Genomic DNA, 15,193 nt, shown 5'->3' with positions numbered 1-15,193 from the left:
TGGACCAGAATGCTGACTGTCATGTAGGCTCCCGCTCCTGCCGCTGACCCCAACGATGGCTTCCACCAGGTCCAGGGCCGCAACCGCGGCCGTGGCGAGCGTGAGGGAGGCTACCGTGGACGTGGCCGTGGCGAGTGGCGCGGACGTGGACGCGGCGAGGGCCGTGGTGGACGCGGACGCGGCGGCCAGCGGGGCGGCTCCATGTCTCAGCGAGGACCTCGCCGGACTGAAGAGTCATAGAGACGCTCTGTCCGACGGCGTTCTTTGGCCTGTGGACGGCCATTGGGTAGGCTCAATTCCTACGCGCCGCCGCGTTTCTCGCGACGGCGCATTACGACTGGGGCATGGCGACGCCCTACGCAACGTGATTTACTGCAGTGGCTTTGATAGGTGTCAAGGCTGGCAAAGGAATGGGTGAGGGATGTTGTTAGTTAACGACATAGGCATTCGGTTCTCCTTTTCAGGTTTGGCTTCTGGGTGGTTGGCATGGCTGGCGGTGTTGGGTTGCGTGGCTTTACGCTTGTACAATACACAGCATGACTTTCGGGGCCGGCATACAAAAAAACATACGGAATGAGACATTAATACCCAAGATCGACGAGGCTTTCCATTTGCGTGATGCTTGATTTGAATGGCGACAACTACGATACTATTTCCCAAAGTACCACATCTCAATGATTTATTACCCTGTCACGTTTCTCTGCGGGCGGTATGAACCAGTTCCATGATTCGCCCAAGAACATTCGTCGTAATGGCAAGTCATCACCCGACTGCCGTGGACCGAATGTTCTCGCCCCGTCCCGATAGATGATGGTTATTCAATTCCGTGCTAACAGCGGCAGACAGTCAGTCATAGATCATTGACAGGGAGACAAGAGACGTACTTGCGAACGCATTGCTGAATCATCTGTATAACGAGCCCCAATATATTGCTTATTACCCCCCTTGCTGATTTACGAGAGTCCCCGGAGAAGAGCTGAGCCCAAGTTACAAGTCTGCGATGTTCAATCCCATTGGCGTTTCCATTGAAGCATTTCTGTGTTGTCGCTGACCCGGCGTCCAGCTTCGTCTCCACGTCAGCCAAAATCATGGCAGGGTGTCGAGTGCCTACCGCACCGACACTTACCTCTGGATCAACACGTGCGGCGCGTCAGTCTGCTCCCGCAGAGGGGCCGCTGGGTGTGGTGGCAGACATGCTGGGACTCGTACGGCTCGAAGCAGCGGGCGCAGAGGCGTCGGGTGAAGGACGCGACGACCCCGGAGATGTGGAACGAAGTGCTATTCATGCTGAGATTCGCTTGGTCCGGTTGCAACTATGAGACTGTTCGATGAGTCTCGAGATTGGCTGGAATCGCAGCAGGATTCGCCCTTTCTTTATCCTCGCAGCGCAACGCATGCCGCCTCTCCCCGAGCCGCCGCAGCCGCCCACTCGAGCTAGGCATCGGACCTCATGTAAGCAACGGCGTTCCACAACGAGGCTACGGACGGGGGGGGCGGATCACGATGGCTGTTAAGCATACCGACTTTCTCACCGGGCGAACTCCCCCCCCCGCGTAGAGCCCGGCCGTGGAAGGGGGCTAGCCCCATACGTTTGCTGACTATTCTCGCTCTTGGCGGTTTGCTTACAAGCGGCCGACTGCCGTGTGATGCGTCCGGATTGGTTGGGGGCCTTGTGCGTCTCACGTCTGACAGAGACAGCATAGGTGGGGTGCGTTGCTTGCCTGGGCTAGGAGGGAGGCACACGTAATCGTGGGTGGGGGGGAATCGGCCTCGGTGACGATGAGGGTAAACGCTGGCCAGTACGGGTGCAGTTGATTGTCACTCCGTACCCAGATCTTGCTGGGCTTGTTGCCTGTCCCGAGTCGACATGCTTGTTGGAGGGGGCTAGCTTGGAGAGTGAGGCGGGAACCCTGCTCCGGAGATGGATGCAAGCTGTGAAGTCGAGGCCAGAACACGGGTCGCCTTGTGTCTGATCTTGAGACCTTTGCTTACTCAATATCTGCTCATAGTCTGGTCGCAAACGTCACATCGTTGTGTCACAGAAAGCGGCAACGAGAATTTTGAACCAGAGAAAAGAGGACGCTGTGCCCCCTGTCTGTATTATGAATGTATCTAAAAACTCCCCCATCCAACATCATCATCAAAATCATGCCCGGCACATCCTGCCATCGGCAGCGACCTCCCACGCGTCGCTACCGACCGTCTTGAGCGCGTAAAACACGCCCTCCGGGTCCCACTCCTTCTTGATGGTCAGCAGCTTGTCGTAGTTGCCGCCAAAGAACTTCTCCTTCCAGTCGGCGATGTTGAAGTCGACCTCGTTGACGTAGTTGCCCGAGCCCGGGGTCGCCGCCTCGATGGGCGGGATGACATCGTCCGTCATGGTCTTCTGGTCCGCCAGCATCTTGTCCCAGTCCCCGGGCGCGTTGCTCCAGGCCGTCGAGTACTGCACGTGGATGGCGGCGTTGCGGAAGTGCGGGTTCACGGCGTTGTCGACGCCCGCGGGCGCCGTGGCGTTGAGGGCCACACCGGCGGAGAGGACGCCGTGGTTGTCGGCGCCGTAGCGGATCGCGGAGACGTAGGTGGCGCGGGCGGCGTCGTCGGTCAGGACGGAGCGCGGGATGAGGCGGGAGCCAAAGTTGTAGGACTCGACCCCGACGTGGCCGTAGGGCAGGGGGCCCATCCACTTGTTGTAGTGGTCGCGGTAGTTGGTGTAGTTGGTGGCGGCGGAGGAGTAGGGGATGGCGAGCTCGGCGAGGACGTCGAGGAAGGGCTGGAGGATGGCCTTTGCCTCCTCGGCCGTCTTGTTGTAGGCCGTCAGCGGGTTGATCGCGAAGACGCTGCTGCTGTAGAGGAAGACGACCATGGCGCCCTGGTCGGTCATGCCGGGGAGGAGGGAGTGGAAGGCGTCAAGCATCTGCCACCACTTCTCCTGCGTGGTGTAGGAGGCCGCCGTCTGCAGACCGACGCCGCCAATGGTGGCATCCGGGTACGCGCGGACGGTGACGGAGGTGACGACGCCAAAGGTTCCGGGGCCGCCACCGCTGAGGGCCCAGAAGAGGTCCGGGTTCTCCGTGCGGGAGGCCGTGACGATTTTGCCGGCGGCGGTGACGACCTCAAACTCGAGCGCCTGGTCGGCGGCCATGCCGAAGTTGGTGGTGAGGGCCGAGTGGCCGCCTCCCTGGATGTAACCGCCGGCAGGGCCAACAGTGGGGCACTCGCCGCCGACGACGACAAGGCCGGCGGACTTGCCGGCCTCGGTAATCTCGTAGCCAAGGACACCGGCGCCCATTTTCATGGCAGGGCCGTTCCAGAGGTCATCAGACCATTCGGTCACGGTGATGTCCTTGAGCTTGTGAGTCCAGGCCGCGAGGGCTCCGGCACCGGTTGATCGGCCAAGATGGCTGGGTCGGGTGCGTTAGCTCGTGTGTTTTTGGAAGTAGGTGATCTACGAAAGAGGGAGGGGTAAGCTTACTCGTGCCCCGTGTTGCGGACAAGAAAGCGGATGTTGTTGTCCCGGGCAAAGTTGATGGTCTCGACGACGTCCTGGGCTGAGGTCACCTCGACGGCGTAGCTGACGTAGTTGCCAATCAGGCAGGGCGTGGTGCGGTCCGTGAAGGGGTCGCAGGACTGGTTGGCAAAGTAGCTCTGCATGACGGAGGACGAGGAGGGGAAGCTGGTGTCTCGTCAGCACGATTGCTCGGGTTCGTCACGAAATTGCCGGCTTCCACTTACTGAGTCTCCGGGAGAGTCCACGACTGCTGCAGCGCCGTGCACGCGGCCTCATCGTAGTTGGGGTCGTGGCACACGGAGCCGATGGGCACCGTGGCGATGAGCTTGCCTCCAACGGTGCTGTTGAGGGCATCCCAGGACGAGGTCGAGGGCCAGCAGTCGTCGCCGGGAAGGCAATGGCACGAGGCATCCACGGCGCGCTTGGGGAGGAGTCCGGCGGCGGCGAACGGCACGGCGGCCAGGGTCGCCGTCGCGATGACGGCGGAGGTCTTCATCTTGGCAGGGCTGAGGGGGGAGGGGAGGAAGCGCAACGATGAGAGAGCCTTTGCAGAAGAGCGTGAGTTGGGATATTAAAGAATGACTGGGCTGCAGGGAAGACTCCTGACGAGCTTCATTGAGGCGGTAGGGGCCATTGGACAGTCTTTATATTGAAGGGGAGAACTGGCTGGATGCGGCCAGGAAGCAGCTCACGGCGCCTGGAGAGCGAGGATTGGCGACGGCGCAGACGCTGTCAGTCCCCTTCATCGAATGCAATGTCGAGAACCCCTCCGATGGGCCCTAGAGGCGTTTCTGGGATCAACCCCTTTTGGGCAGCATGCTCCGGGATAGTGTGGTGAGCATGGGGGAGGGGGATGCGGAGCCACCCCCTCTACCTTTGTTCTACCCTTGAAGCGGGCCACGGGCCGGGGGTTGCAGGTGATGGATTTGGCCATCCACCGTTGGCACTTTGGAGGGCCGTTGCTCAATGGCTCTGACAGCTTTGACCTCGAGGATCGACACGAGGTTCTGCTAACGTGAGGGCCTGGAGCACCGTCAGGAGGTAAGGGTTTCTGAGGCTTAGATCTCGAGGACTCCGAGAGGAAATGAGATGCGCGTCATGTTTTAACAAGAGTCGTTCGATACGGCAGGCTTCTGGAAGGGTTGTGGAAAGCTAAAGTGTTTGACAGGTGTGGCTTCGCACTGACTTTGCATAACATCGAATCTTGCCAATTGCCGGGGGGTCGTCTGCATCGGACGAACAGCAGCAGTTGGGCGCCACCTGATTCGCCGTAGGTGCTGTACCTCATCTCCATACATAGTACTCAGTACGAAGATGTCGCTTTTGCTTTTGCGACAAGTCAGGATCGGGCGCACATTCGAGGAGATGCAGCAGTGACTGCTTTGAGCGGCGCCGTGGGCGATCGAAAATGCACCCTTGGCTCGTGGTGCCTCACCCCGGCAGCGGGCCCCCGGTGTTCCCCTACTGGGTCCGTTGCCAGTTTGAGAGAATCCCAAGAGCCCCTGTATTTCGTTCCCCTTGATCTGTACCCATACCTACTCTTCATCTCTGGTCGCCGCTCGTCCCGGTTCTCGTTCTGGTTCCTGCAGCACAGGCCTGATGCTGGCGGCCGCTATTGCATGGCCCTTGGTGATGGAGACGCACCGCGGCCATGGCGGAACGTTACGCTATCCAAATCGCACGTCTTTATCGCGTAAGTTCTAAGTGGCGGGATCTCTGCCCTACGCTGATCGACGCCACGCGGCCAAGCCTCGCACGCTGCCCGTTGCCCGCAGAGTCGCTGAGAACGTCGTTATTTTGGGCCGTCGGTTTAGTTGAGGAATTGCCTACTTCTGAGTTGGCACGAAAAGAAAGTTTGATGCCAAAATGCGTTTAGCTCAAGTCGACTAAGGCATGTGTAAGCTAAGGTTTGTGGGGATGCTTTAGCTCGACACCTATGCCGCTATGATATTCTCCTTTTCTTTCTTGTCACTTTCATTTTTTCCCTCCAATTTTTTTTTTCCATGGTGGAAGGACGTGTTCCCTTTTTGGGCAAAAGGGAACTAACCTGTTCAGAGTCAACTATACCTCAAATTCCAAAAGCATGCAAATGTGCGCGGGCAAACATCGTCTTCTCCCGCCTCTGCCGTTCCTCATCCTACCCTCGCTTCCCGGTCGTTTTCGGTGGCTGTCGTCTTCGAGTCCGTCCTCGGTGGTGGCCGTTCAATAGTTTCGGCCACTAGCGTTAGCCGTTGCGTTTCCTGCTGTCCCTATTCCGAGGTTCAATGGTCCCCCGAGTTGGGCCAGTAGGTCCAGGGCCACGATGTCACTCAACTTCGGGGCGAAGGACAAGAACAGACGCAGAGGCCAGGGGTGTCGGGAATTTCTCGTGTGGCGATATCGAACCATTCGCCCATTAACACCTCGGCGATATATGCGCCCTTTTTTTTCCGTCTCGCCCCAAAGACCTCCCAACAGCCTCCTGCAGAAAACTGCGGGTCTTTACCACCCTGCGTGGCACAAGGAGTCAACCAACCACTGTCACCTTCTGTACGGCAAAGTCGCGAGAAGGGAACTTCTTAGCCTCGGGAAAGCGCCGAACTTGGCATCTTGCCGCCGCTGCATCTGAGCGTTGCAGAATGCATCTGGCCCCCAGTCGAGCCGGGTCCCTGTGTGGTCGCCTTGTCTGCCTGCGCGCAAATGTGCTTCTTTGAGCAAACACGTGCTGGCCCCTCCTCCCGTCGGGGCCGGGAGGCAATGGTGGATTCGGAAAGGGATGTCTACGCCGGGATCATTTCGGAGCGGTCCTCTTTTTTCTCGAAATCGAAGCTCGTGCGCGATGCGGGAACCGGAGACTAGGGATGCTCTACGTGCTGACGCAACATCTTATTACCTACGGTCTGATGGCGGGGCTGTCTTTATCTATCGTGCACGATTTATTCAGGAAGGAAGAAAGGAACCGAGGCTCTGTTCCCTTGCGTTATCTCTCCTCCCTCCCTCTCTATCTTTTCCCTGGTTCGCTCCCGCCTTCGTCAATGTGGTCCGAGTTTGTCGGTACCGCCAAGTCACCCTAGGCTCTGTTACACTGCACGAATCCCACTTCTGCCGGAGGATTGAGGGCGATGGTCGTCGGGCGGGCAATTGTCCAGGCTCCGAGACCCTGTCTGCTGGGTTCGGGCTCCAGGAACGCGCAACGGGCGGGCTGGCCTGCCGGTGGGTAGATGAAGACGTTGGTCACGATGCCATTGCTGGCTGTTGAAAGGGGTCAGGCAATGTCAAAAGGGTGGCGCGTCCGGTCGTGAGGCCCGATTGAGATGGGCTTACCTAGGGGGTACCCTGATAGCGTCTCAGGTACGTCCAAGACGTCGGTGAAGCTGCCGTTCTCAAAAGTGAACGAGATGCCGAACACGGCGGCGGGGTCGTCGTCTTGTGGTCTTGGGGCCGCCGCGACGAGGGCGGCAGAAAGGATCGCGAACGCGGCGGTGACCTTCATTGTGGATGTCGCCAGAGGTGTGTAATGATCGGTCAGCGAGATACTCGGATGCATCAACAGCTGGCTTCACAGCGGAGGAGCTTCGATTTTGCAGTTTAAATAGCCTACTAACCCACGGCTGTGCTGACAGAGCGCCATCGTAACACGAGGTGTTTCCCTCGCTGATGTCAATGACCTTGCCCGCCGCATCATCATCAATAAGCTAATGGTGGAAGTCCACCGTAAGCCAAAACATGGTCTTGGCACCTGCAGAGTCGGGCTCTTGTTGGAGATGCTCGACTGCCGGACAATGGAGTCTGTTCCTAAGCCTCGGGTCTGCTCGCCGACAAATCGTAGATTTCACTTGGCACAGCCGTGTTCGATAAAGTCAATGTAACCTGGAGTGGACACCGTGACACTCTTGGGGGCGGAATTCCATACGACGCCAGAAGGGTATATGTCAGTTTGCGGGTTGTAGCATTGATGGTATTAACCCTCAAACAGACGCGAACCTAATATGAGGTCTTGACGGATAGTAAAGCCTTCAATCGCCGTGCTTGTGGGGGCTGAGACCTCGGCCTCCATCTTCCCGTCTTCCACAACCATCTCCTCCCTTCAATCATGGAGGTCCATGTCACGATCCAAACACTATTCGATAAAGACTTCAATTGCACGCCAAACTGAGGCATATCGGACACGTAATGACCGACCTTTTGATACTGAAGTCTTGGTCACGGGTACAGACGTCGCTCTGGTAGTGCACCATATCCTCCGGAAAGAAGCGCTATTGCCTGCGGCTGGCTTTGGAGTTCCACATCTTATCGGAGCTGCCGTTGTCGCCTAAAGGAAAAGAGTAGCGAGCGGCAAATACGTTCCAAGATCAATATCATTACACTTGACGACGAGAGATCACGACCAATGCTCAAGAAATAGTAATCTTAGCCAGTTTTCCCCTGGCTGATCGCCTCTTCGGCCACAGCAGTATTGTCGTTGATCTTGGCCTCCACTTCTAAAAGGTTAAAGGGAGAAGCACTCAGATCCACATCTGCCCCGTGCCGTGCCGTATTGCCAAGACCCCCTTGTCGCGATCTTGCAATCGCAGATTAGGGAAGGGATTCCTTTCTGGGCGTCAGTGGGCTTTCGTTCCAGAAGAACCAGGCGCATGACTCGGTCCCTGGTGGGCAGCAATTTTCATGGGTAACAGACTGCGAACGCAAACAACTGAATGCCAATGCTTCACTTTTATTGCCATCAGACAAAAGCCACAAACGGCGACCCCAACACCCGACCGCTCGAGTCAATCTTGACGCCCTCTTTCCTCAGGAGCATCCTCTTCTCATCAAGAGTGATGCCCTCCCCGTCCTTGGGCCACTTGCCCTTGAAGCCTCCCAAAGCCCCGCCAGTGGCAACGACTCTGTGACACGGGACTTGCGGTGCGAAAGGATTCCGGCGCAACGCGTTGCCGACGGCGCGTGGCGAGGACTTTAGATGAGCGGCCATGATGCCGTATGTCGTGACTCGGCCCTTTGGTACTTGACACAATGCGGTCCAGACTCGCTTCTCGTATTGGGTGCGGTTCGACCGGGCGATGCGGTCTAGTTGTGTCTGCATCTCGTCGACTTCGGGGATGGAGATGGATGTGATATCTCGCGTCACGGTCATAGATGGCGCCTTCGCGAGGGTCGTTGTAGACATGGTGATATTGTGAGTGTGGGATGACTGAGGTGGTATCGCCGGGTGAGAGGTTGACTTCCAGGCCAGATCAAGTTTGGGAACAAGCTGAAGTATTTAGGAAGGTTACGTTAAGAAGGTCAATAGGCAAGATGTAAACCAAGTAATTATTGAGTCAAAGATAATCAAGGTTTGGCTAATGTCAAGACAAGGGCGCGTCGCAGACCGCGACGGTCCAAGCGGAGTCATCGCGCAAGCTCGCGGGCTCACATGACGTGCCACGTGACTTTTGCACCTCAGCCTGTTCAGGCTTCTCGTAGCGCATAATCTAACTGTTTCTCCAGACAGCGCTCGACTGATACTTGCACGTTGAGAAGAGACTTTGGAGGAGACTCGTATGCCTTTCTTGATAATGTGCAGGCTTGTTTTTGTATGTTTTCCACATCGTCTTTGAAAAGGGGTATCCTTGATTTGCAAACCTCAACCTATGATTTCGTGACTTTCCGAAACGCCAAAGTGATAATTCGTAAAGATGTTGCGATTTCCTGACGATTCGGAAATGGGACACTCGCATGCTTCAATAACGAAAACGGCAGTAGGACCTCGTCTTGGTGATAAAAAACAAGTCCACCTCTCCAAGCCTCTTAGTCACCAGTGTCAACCTCAAGGTCCAGCTGCACACCGTTGCTGACACCATAGTCCTCCAGTGTAAGGTTATCCTTGAAGGGCCGTTCGCCTTGTCGCTTCAGTAGAATCTCGTGGGGCTCCCGACCAACCCTCGCAGCCACCAGGATCTTGAACATCTTGACCGGGTCCGACGCCAGACACGGGATCGCGGCCTTTGTACCCAGACGGTCGTTGACGTGCACAATGATCATCTCCTCACCACCACCAGCCGGCGCAGGTGCGGCCTTCTCCTTCTTGGCGGGCTTCGGGGCATCCTTCGAGGTCGAGGCGCTGGGCTTGCTGTCTCTGGAGCCGGAGTCACGGGGGCGGTAACTGTCGTTGTTGCGATTGCGGTCCCGATCACGGTCGCCGTCGCGGTTGCGGCGAGGGGAGCGAGAGCGGTTGCGGTAGCCTCGCTCGAGGCCCCGTCTTTCGTCGCGGTCGTCGCGGCGGCTATTGTCCTTCCATCTGAAGCCTCCTTGCTTTCTTGGTCTGTCGCGGTCTCGTTCGCGATCGCGCCGAGGCGAGCGCGACCTTGAGCGCTCTCGATCGGCCATTGCGAGGTGGTGTGGTTCGGTATGAGATGGCGGAGGTGAGTAAGTGTAGCAAAGGTTTCAAGAAGCTTGAGTTAGGTACTTCCAGTGCGGTGACCTCACAAGCTGCCCCACCTCCAACGCTTGGCTCAAATCCCCCTAAAGCTAAATTGATTACATAACAACTTGTGAATTACTCGAATGCCAGTCAGGGGTACCCCGCTGCGAATCAATCTCCATTCGCCCAAGAGTTCTGGAATAACACTGTCAAGTGCGTCCCTTCGTTCGTGATCATAATCTGTACATGGGTCACTTATTGCGGCCTGTGTGATTCCTTGCCGCTTATTGAATACCATAAGATTGAGCAAGGATACCCGCGGGACCTTCGACTGATCGAGTACTCTGCATAGAAACAAAAGCCGTAGAGCGAGCTGGTGACATTTCAAGAGCCAAAGTTTGCTCTTTCTGTTAGGCATAGTCACGGTTATAGCAGAAGACAACTCTACTGCTGGAACAATGTGCACTGTCGAGACTGCCCATCAGTGGACAATAATTGATGACCTCCTAACGATTACATATTATCCTCATATGCCTTAGATATTGACATGCCCGAGCCGTGCATTTTGACAAAAGAAAAAAACGAGTTCTAAACGAAACAATAGACCTTCTTGAACGCACAATTCAATCGCCGCCATCAACGTAGTCGACATACAACCATGTCCTTTCGTACCATGATGAATAATACAGAATATCCGCCCGATAACACAACATACAAAAATGACATGCCAAGCAGGGAAGACACGTATACGGGGCGGGTTACAATACGAACCAATCGGCGGCCTTAAACGAAGCGCCAGCCTGATCATACAACAGCTGCAGCCTTATCCAACCAGAAGCAGTTTCCGACCCTCGTCATCGAGCGCTGACAGACAGCAATCAGTGTCTCGGCCTCTCGAGAACGTGCATCGACAGGAGTTGCCGTAACAACTCTTAACCGCGTTGCGAGGATAACTCATACGATACCACCGACAAATAACCATGGCCTATCCGTCTCGGCGCCGTGAGGACTTCCAGGTTGCCATCATCTGCGCGTTATCCCTCGAGTACGATGCCGTTGCCCTCTCTTTCGATGAGTTTTGGGACGAGAACAGAGACCGACAGGGAAATGTGCCTGGTGACTACAACAGGTACAAGACCGGTCGAATCGGGAGTCACAGCGTTGTCCTCCTCCTCCTTTCCAACATGGGAAAGGTCAGCGCGGCAAGCGCAACAGCCAACCTGCGGTCGACCTACTCTGGGATAAAGTTGGCCATCTTGACCGGCATTTGTGGTGGAGTGCCCAACCCGGGGACAGCCACCGAGCTTTTGCTTGGGGATGTGGTCATAAGCAAGAGCATGGTACAATACGACTTCGGGCGGCAGTATCCTAACGGCTTTGCAATGAAAGAAAATGTTGAAGAAATCCTCGGCAGGCCTAGCAGAGAGATTCGTTCTCTCCTTGCTACATTTGAGACGCGGCAGGGTCGCAGTGATCTTCAGCGCCAGGCCGGCCAGATGCTGATGCAGATTCGACAGAAGGCAGCCAAACATGGAGAGCAGTCTCTGTATCAGCGCCCATCGCTGACTGACGACCTTCTTTTTGAACCTGGCTACCTCCACAGACATCGGGATTCTCATAACTGCAACTGTAGCGACTCAGAAGCTTGCGAAACGGCACGCAGTGCCTCGTGTGAGAAGCTTCAGTGTGACAGAGAACGCGTCGTATCAAGAAGCCGCGTAAACATCGAACATCTAGAAAACGATGCTCTAACACCAGAAGACCCTCATATATTCGTCGGGGGTGTGGGCTCGGGTGATACTGTGATGAAGTCGGGCTTGGATCGCGACAGGATTGCCGCACAGCACAGTCTGATTGCTTTTGAGATGGAAGGGGCCGGCGTATGGGACGAGATTCCATCCCTCGTTGTTAAAGGAGTATGCGATTATGCAGACAGCCACAAAAACAAAAACTGGCAGAATTTCGCCGCAGCAACGGCGGCCTCGACGACGAAGGCACTTCTCGAATACTACATTCCTGCGCAGAGACCAACAACTACCCACACATGGTGTAGGTGTCTAAACCAAACTTACTGGCTAGGCTAACAGGTTTTAGTTCTCGTTCCGTATAATCAAAACGTCGATTTCATCGGTCGATCTGAGATACTTGACCACGTCAGACAACTCTTTGGGCACAAGCAGCCTCAACAACCGGCTGCCAGGCCCCGCTCGCGAGTGGCACTTCATGGCCTTGGTGGCATTGGGTAACTTGTGCCGCTGTAGCGAGTCTTTCCATCATCTGACCTCTCGCAGGAAAACGCAGATCGCACTCGCTTATGCTTATTGGTTGCGGGGCACATACCCTGAAATGTCGGTCTTCTGGGTCCATGCAAGCAATGCTGAGCGGTTTCGCCAGGCCTATTTCTTCATCGCCCAAGAATGCGGAATACCAGGATACGACAATCCCGAAGCGGATGTACTTTCACTTGTGAAAGCGTGGTTGGAGAAAAAGGATCGAGGTCGATGGGTCATGATCCTTGACAACGCCGACGATACCGAAGTCTTCTTTCCGACCCAGCCGCAGCAGGGTAGCGCAGCGCTGGACCACAGATCAGAGGAAACCAGCTATATGGGCCGCTATATTCCTGAGTGCAACCACGGTTCGATCCTGATCACAAGTAGGAATAAGCAGACAACGCTAAGGCTTACCCGCGGAAAACGACCAGTCGATGTCACAACTATGACTGATAGCGAAGCAAATCAGTTACTTTGTGCTGCATTTGAGGATGAGGACATCAATCTTGAGGAAACCACAAAGCTTTCGTCTCGGCTCGAGCACTTACCACTGGCTCTGGCGCAGGCAGCGGCGTTCATTCAGGAAAACGACATAACCATCAACACTTATATTCAGCTTCTAGACGAGAGCGACTCTGTCTTAGTGGATCAGCTGAGTCAGCCGTTTGAAGCAACTGGGAGAGATTCAGAGATACCGCACGCCGTTGCGGCTACATGGATTGTCTCATTCGAACAAATAAAGCAGAGATACATGTCAGCTAGCAATCTTCTCTCTTTCATGAGCCTCTTCGACCGACAGGCTATACCTGAAGAATTTGTGGCGAAGTACTACGACATATGCCAACCAGAAAGGCTGCAAACAAATGCAACAGCAGAAGTAATCAAGTCACTAGGAATTCTTACCTCGTTTTCCTTCATCACAAGAACCACAGATGGCACCTTCGATATGCACCGTCTGATTCAGTTGGTGACGCGAAAATGGTTAGCAAACGAGCATCGTTTGACTGACTTCGTCCAACAAGCTCTGGAAGTCCTATCGTTTGTCTACCCTTACGGCCAATACGAAACGCGGGAGATATGCTCAGAGTATCTTCCGCATGCCAAAGCTGTCCTGGACCACGATGGTGTATACTCGGAACAAGCGAGCCTGGCCAAGGCTTCTATTTTGCAAAGCATAGAGGGTCTTCTTAGCTACGAGGGGAAATGGATTGCTGCAGAGCAGTACGTGCTACAAGCGGTGGGGTTACGCACAACAGCACTTGGGAGTGGGCATCCCAAAACGCTCTATAGTCTGTCCAGGCTGGCTTCAACATACCGGGATCAAGGCCGATGGAACGAGGCCAAGGAGCTAGAGGTGCAGGTGATGGAGGCGAGCAAGAGAGTGCTTGGTGAGGAGCACCCTGACACGCTTACTAGCATAAGCAATCTGGCGTCAACATACCGGAATCAAGGCCGATGGGACGAGGCCGAGGAGCTAGACGTGCAGGTGATAGAGGCAAGGAAGAGAGTGCTTGGTAAAGAGCACCCTGACACGCTTAGTAGCATAAGTAATCTGGCGTCAACATACTGGAATCAAGGCCGATGGGACGAGGCCGAGGAGCTAGAGGTGCAGGTAATAGAGGCGAGCAAGAGAGTACTTAGTGAGGAGCACCCTGACACACTTACTAGCATAAGCAATCTGGCGTCAACATACTGGAATCAAGGCCGATGGGATGAGGCTGAGGAGCTAGAGGTGCAGGTGATAAAGGCAAGGAAGAGAGTGCTTAGTGAGGAGCACCCTGACACGCTTACTAGCATAAGCAATCTGGCGTCAACATACCGGAAGCAAGGCCGATGGGACGAGGCCGAGGAGCTAGAGGTGCAGGTGATAAAGGCAAAGAAGAGAGTGCTTGGTGAGGAGCACCCTGACACGCTTAGTAGCATAAGCAATCTGGCGTCAACATACCGGAATCAAGGCCGATGGGACGAGGCCGAGGAGCTAGACGTGCAGGTGATAGAGGCAAGGAAGAGAGTGCTTGGTAAAGAGCACCCTGACACGCTTAGTAGCATAAGCAATCTGGCGTCAACATACTGGAATCAAGGCCGATGGGACGAGGCCGAGGAGCTAGAGGTGCAGGTGATGGAGGCGAGCAAGAGAGTGCTTGGTGAGGAGCACCCTGACACGCTTACTAGCATAAGCAATCTGGCGTCAACATACTGGAATCAAGGCCGATGGGACGAGGCCGAGGAGCTAGACGTGCAGGTGATAGAGGCAAGGAAGAGAGTACTTGGTGAGGAGCACCCTGACACACTTACTAGCATAAGCAATCTGGCGTCAACATACCGGAATCAAGGCCAATGGGACGAGGCCGAGGAGCTAGAGGTGCAGGTGATAGAGGCAAGGAAGAGAGTACTTGGTGAGGAGCACCCTGACACACTTACTAGCATAAGCAATCTGGCGTCAACATACTGGAATCAAGGCCAATGGGACAAGGCCAAGGAGCTAGAGGTGCAGGTGATGGAGGCAAGAAAGAGAGTGCTTGGTGAGGAGCACCCTAACACGCTTATCAGCATAAACAATCTAGCGTTAACATACTGGAATCAAGGCCAATGGGACGAGGCCGAGGAGCTACAGGTGCAAGTGATAGAGGCAAGGAAGAGAGTGCTTGGCGAGGAGCACCCTGACACGCTTATTAGCATAAGCAATCTGGCGTCAACATACTGGAATCAAGGCCGATGGGACGAGGCCGAGGAGCTACAGGTGCAGGTGATGGAGGCAAGCAAGAGAGTGCTTGGTGAGGAGCACCCTGACACGCTCACCAGTATGCATAACCTAGCTTTCACCTTGAAGAGTCAAGGCCGGTGGGAGGCCGCAATGCAGTTGATGCGTGACTGCTTCAGCCTTAGGCAACGTCGGCTTGGGCCAAACCATCCGGATACCATGTCTTCCTCTTCAGCTCTTGCGGAATGGAAAGAGGATTTGACCAAGATGAACGAGACTTCAGTGGTGGAGGGAGGTGAAGAAGCAGGCAGTGCAGACGGGAGCTAGGTTCA

At 55.4% G+C, this 15,193-nt stretch overlaps 7 protein-coding genes across 7 annotated transcripts; 2 read left to right on the top strand and 5 right to left on the bottom strand.

Moving 5' to 3' along the window:
• Positions 1-19: 19 nt before the first annotated feature.
• On the bottom strand, positions 20-283 carry ColSpa_12496 (uncharacterized protein; the record flags this gene model as incomplete). The annotated part of the gene is made up of 1 exon (XM_049278708.1): positions 20-283. The coding sequence occupies one exon, from the start codon at positions 281-283 to the stop codon at positions 20-22; it is 264 nt and encodes an 87-aa protein (XP_049134665.1).
• Positions 284-2,146: 1,863 nt separating this feature from the next.
• ColSpa_12495 (FAD-linked oxidoreductase ZEB1) lies at positions 2,147-4,004 on the bottom strand (the record flags this gene model as incomplete). Its single annotated transcript, XM_049278707.1, has 3 exons — positions 2,147-3,401; positions 3,473-3,673; positions 3,733-4,004. 3 exons carry the CDS (start codon positions 4,002-4,004, stop codon positions 2,147-2,149), a joined length of 1,728 nt encoding a protein of 575 aa, XP_049134664.1.
• Positions 4,005-6,557: 2,553 nt separating this feature from the next.
• On the bottom strand, positions 6,558-6,980 carry ColSpa_12494 (uncharacterized protein; the record flags this gene model as incomplete). Its single annotated transcript, XM_049278706.1, has 2 exons — positions 6,558-6,739; positions 6,812-6,980. The coding sequence occupies 2 exons, from the start codon at positions 6,978-6,980 to the stop codon at positions 6,558-6,560; spliced, it is 351 nt and encodes a 116-aa protein (XP_049134663.1).
• Positions 6,981-8,210: 1,230 nt separating this feature from the next.
• On the bottom strand, positions 8,211-8,654 carry ColSpa_12493 (methylated-DNA--protein-cysteine methyltransferase; the record flags this gene model as incomplete). Its single annotated transcript, XM_049278705.1, has 1 exon — positions 8,211-8,654. The coding sequence occupies one exon, from the start codon at positions 8,652-8,654 to the stop codon at positions 8,211-8,213; it is 444 nt and encodes a 147-aa protein (XP_049134662.1).
• Positions 8,655-9,274: 620 nt separating this feature from the next.
• ColSpa_12492 (ubiquitin-like modifier-activating enzyme ATG7) lies at positions 9,275-9,853 on the bottom strand (the record flags this gene model as incomplete). Its single annotated transcript, XM_049278704.1, has 1 exon — positions 9,275-9,853. One exon carries the CDS (start codon positions 9,851-9,853, stop codon positions 9,275-9,277), a length of 579 nt encoding a protein of 192 aa, XP_049134661.1.
• A 1,014-nt stretch (positions 9,854-10,867) lies between these two features.
• ColSpa_12491 (uncharacterized protein) lies at positions 10,868-12,133 on the top strand (the record flags this gene model as incomplete). The annotated part of the gene is made up of 2 exons (XM_049278703.1): positions 10,868-11,936; positions 11,982-12,133. 2 exons carry the CDS (start codon positions 10,868-10,870, stop codon positions 12,131-12,133), a joined length of 1,221 nt encoding a protein of 406 aa, XP_049134660.1.
• A 2,146-nt stretch (positions 12,134-14,279) lies between these two features.
• On the top strand, positions 14,280-15,188 carry ColSpa_12490 (kinesin light chain; the record flags this gene model as incomplete). The annotated part of the gene is made up of 1 exon (XM_049278702.1): positions 14,280-15,188. The coding sequence occupies one exon, from the start codon at positions 14,280-14,282 to the stop codon at positions 15,186-15,188; it is 909 nt and encodes a 302-aa protein (XP_049134659.1).
• Between the last annotated feature and the right edge of the window lie 5 nt (positions 15,189-15,193).

This window comes from Colletotrichum spaethianum (assembly GCF_022836535.1).
Source record: "Colletotrichum spaethianum MAFF 239500 DNA, contig64, whole genome shotgun sequence".
Lineage (NCBI taxonomy): Eukaryota > Fungi > Ascomycota > Sordariomycetes > Glomerellales > Glomerellaceae > Colletotrichum > Colletotrichum spaethianum.
The sequence above is the reverse complement of the archived record's forward strand: the minus strand, read 5'-3'. Positions and strand labels throughout refer to the sequence as shown.